The sequence below is a fragment of the Pelodiscus sinensis genome, chromosome 26 (genome assembly GCF_049634645.1).
Source record: "Pelodiscus sinensis isolate JC-2024 chromosome 26, ASM4963464v1, whole genome shotgun sequence".
Taxonomy (NCBI): domain Eukaryota; kingdom Metazoa; phylum Chordata; order Testudines; family Trionychidae; genus Pelodiscus; species Pelodiscus sinensis.
Window position 1 is genome coordinate 20,433,551 of NC_134736.1, and position 3,905 is coordinate 20,437,455.

Genomic DNA, 3,905 nt, shown 5'->3' on the forward strand with positions numbered 1-3,905 from the left:
TTGGGCTCTTTGGTGAGAACGTTCCACCGCCCTCCCTCCGTCTCTCCGATTGGCAGGACAGAGGCATTGATGGGGAGGAGTCTCAGGTCCTTGTCCTTGTGCAAGTCTGAGCCAGTACGTCAGACCCAAGGAGATGTTTAGCTAAGGTTGGTGGTTCTCTGTGTTCACTGTCTTGGGCCCAGACCCACTTCTCAGATGATATTCCAGAAGACAGTTGGCATTACCATGTACACCAAAGGGTGCGTCTACACTGGGCCACTTATTCCGGAAAATCAGCCGCTTTTCCGGAATAAGCCGCGAGCTGTCTACACTGGCCCTTGAATTTCCGGAAAAGCAACGATGCTGTACTGTACAAAATCAGCCGCTATTCCGGAAACCGTACGATGCTCCCGCTCGGGCATAAGTCCATTTTCCGGAAAAGCTTTTCCGGAAAAGGGCCAGTGTAGACAGCTTTTCCGGAAAAGCAGAAAAAACGAAAAAAAGCGGTTTGGACGCTGGGAGACCCCGTAGGAGCCGCGGACTTCCTGGTAAGCCCGAGCTGTTAAAGGGCTCTCAGGCTGCTGGGCGCACGTGCCAGGAGCCTGTCTGGGTCAGCTCTGCCGCCTGCTGTGCTGCCCAACACTTTTTTCCTTTCGGCTCACCGCACCATGGCAGCTCCTGCTGGAGAGCCCCCTGGACCCCCAGCGGAGGAGGCCCCCAGGGGCCGCAAAAGGCGGGCCCCATCCTGGAGCCCCAGGGAGCTGGAGGCCCTCATCGAATTATGGAAGGAGGAGGAGGGTCTCCACGACCTCCATTCCCGGTGCCGGAACGCTGATCTGTACACTCGGCTTGCGCAGAACCTGGCCCAGCAGGGACACCCCAGCCGCAACTGTGAGCAGGTCCGCTCCAAAGTCAAGGAGCTGCGGCTGGGGTATGTCAGGGCCACTGAGGGCAGGGGGGCAGGACCCGACGCCTGCCCATATTTTGCGGAGCTCCACTCCTTTCTGGGAGAGCCCGCCCCTCAAGCCCCACCGGTCCCCGTGGACACCTGCCAGCGGCCACCTATTAACCGTCCCACCGAGCCGGAGGAGGCAGACGACAGCGGCAGTGCATCTGGGGAGGAGGCCAGCGTTGCCACCCAGCAGGCCCCCTCCAGCAACTCCTCCGAGGACGGGGAGGAACCCACTGGTGAGTCTGTGCAGTTTGCACTCCCAAGGGTGGGGGGCGGAGGGCGGGAGGTGGGGAGCCAGGTGCCCGGAGGGGGGAGGGGGAGAGCATGTCACTCAGGCCACGTGAGCTGCACGCTGCATAGCATGAGGACAGCAAGCAGCAGGTGCAACCACGTGCAGCCTGGTGACCGAGCGGCACGTGACCACGGCAGGCAGCTGCAGGCCACGCCTGGGACCCTGCTGCTCACACACATTTGGCGGGACCAGGGGGAAGGGTGGATGCCGGACGGAACTGGCCAGGGCCCCAGGGACTCAGCCCAGAGCCCGCAGCTCCAGCAAGGGTGCAGACCAGAGAACGGCACACTGTCCCATGCCTGGCTGTGAGGCACAGCCAGCTTCTAATTGGGTAGACCGCAGCGTCACGGTCCTGTGACCGTGGCCCCCACCGAGCCCCTCACCTGCTCCCGGTGCCTTGGCTGGTTCCCCAAGGGAAGTCCCCACTGGGGCCTCACATGTTCCTGGGCTACCGGGCTTGCGGGAGGGATCGTGGGAGGGAGAAGGGCCCCTGAGTTGTGCCGCAAGGATGGGACATCCCCCCACCCCCCAGTCACCCTTCTGGTTCCGTCCAGGAGATATCCCACACGAGGGGATCTGAGAGCCCAGACCGCCTCTGCCAGATGTGCTCCCAGGCACTGCGTGGGGATGCATCTCGCTCCCTGTCAAACAGCAGTGATTAACCCAAAAGCTTTTCACAGTCTCCACCGGCAGGGAGTTCCACAGGTGAACGCTGCACTAGCACCCTCCCGCCCTGCATGGGGCCAGGATACAGAGCGGTGCTTACAATACCCTGGAGGGAGGACCCTACTCCAGGGGCAGGCAGGAGGGGAACCGAGTGGGCCCAAGCCACACAACTGTGGGGTCACCTGGGTTCAGGGGTGGAGGGCATGCGGTGTGGGGACAGTGGACGGCCTGCCTGACTGACCCGTCCTTTCTTCTCTTCCTTGCAGCGGGACCCAGCACCAGACCCTCCATTGCGGCAGCAGCGCCACCCCCAGCAGGCCAACCCCGGAGGCACAGGCTCCGCCAGAGGGACCAGCTGCTTCGGCGCCACGTCCATGCTGTGGAGGCAATCCAGGCCTCCATCGAGGAGCGGGTGCAGGGGGACCTGCAGTGGCGGCAGGATGCCTGGGCTGCCTTCCTGGCCGAATGCAGAGGGATGCGCACCACCATGGACACTCTCACGGCACATATTGTGCATGCCATTCACTATGGCATGGGCGGAGCCCAGGCCCCCGCCATCCCTCCCGTAGCACAGGTCATGCCCCCTCCCATCTCAGCTCCTGGCCCTGTTCCTGCCCCTCCTCCTATCCCAGCTCCTGGCCCTGTTCCTGAACCTCCTCCTGACCCTGTTCCTGCCCCTGTTCCTGCCCCTCCTCCTGACCCTGTTCCTGCCCCTGTTCCTGGCCGTGCCCCTGTTCCTGGCCGTGCCCCTGTTCCTGGCCGTGTCCATGCTCCTGGCCACCTCCGCGTGCAGCCTGCCCCGACGCGGTCTGCCCAGCGTGGGCAGGCTGGCCCCCGGAGGAGCGTTCGCAGGGGCCGCCCATCCCAGTAACTGCCTCCCCCCGTCCCAGTTGAAGGTCTCCCCCTCTCCTGTCCCAGGTGAAGGTCTCCCCCTCTCCTGTCCCAGGTGAAGGTCTCCCCCTCTCCTGTCCCAGTTGAAGGTCTCCCCCCTCTCCTGTCCCAGTTGAAGGTCTCCCCCCCCCCCCCTTGTAAATAAACAGATCTCTACTTTGCTGTTCATTCGTGTGTTGGGTATTGTGTAACTCTAGGGTAGTGTACAAAATGATGTGAGATGCCAAGTAGCCACTTAAATGTAACATGGTGGCAAACTGTGGAGAACGAAATCTGTACTCTATTCACTGGGGGGGGGGGGGGGCCTTCGTAAGTGGTCAGTAGTTTGTGGCGCAGAAATAAATGATGACACTTTTCAGTAACAGGTAAACCACAAAATATTATTAACATAGATTACAAACTAGCAAGAACAGTTACAAGATGCACACAACAGAGATTATTAAACAAACTCTAGGCACAGGGAGGACGATTGTGGTGTTGCTGGCCACCTCGATCCTTTGGGCCTTCCGGGCCTCAGGAGAGGAACAGCCAGGAGATCCCTCGACGGATGATCGTGGTGTTGCTGGCCACCTCGATCCTTTGGGCCTTCCGGGCCTCAGGAGAGGAACAGCCAGGAGATCCCTCGACGGATGATCGTGGTGTTGCTGGCCACCTCGATCCTTTGGTCCTTCCGGGCCTCAGGAGAGGAACAGCCAGGAGATCCCTCGACGGATGATCGTGCTGTTCCTGGCCATGTCAGTCCTTTGGTCCTTCCGGGCCTCAGGAGAGGAACAGCCAGGAGATCCATTGAAGATGGCACTGATGTAAGCCTTCCACACAAGTCCCAAATCCTGTTGGCTGTTCCTCAGGACGGCGATGGTGGCCTAAACCCCAGCCTAACTTAAAAGAAAAACCCTAACTACACCCGACGCACCCGACGAACAGACTCGATGACGGCCGCGATGTGCTGTGACCCGACGCTTTACTATACTATGGGGGGGGGGGAGGTAAGGGGAGGAGGTGGGGAAGGGTAGGAGCTGGGACGGAGTACTCTGGGGTGACCCAAGCGACCCTGCTACGGGGCTTGGGCAAACATGTCCACCAGGGCCTCTCTAATGCGCACCGCCTCCTGGCGCGCCTGGCGGA

General features: G+C 61.2%; 1 protein-coding gene across 1 annotated transcript; it reads left to right on the forward strand.

Annotated features, from left to right (window-relative positions):
• Positions 1-248: 248 nt before the first annotated feature.
• LOC142820551 (uncharacterized) lies at positions 249-2,906 on the forward strand. The gene is made up of 3 exons (XM_075909780.1): positions 249-1,167; positions 2,156-2,785; positions 2,870-2,906. Exons 1-2 carry the CDS (start codon positions 648-650, stop codon positions 2,758-2,760), a joined length of 1,125 nt encoding a protein of 374 aa, XP_075765895.1. The 5' UTR covers positions 249-647; the 3' UTR covers positions 2,761-2,785; positions 2,870-2,906.
• Positions 2,907-3,905: the final 999 nt, after the last annotated feature.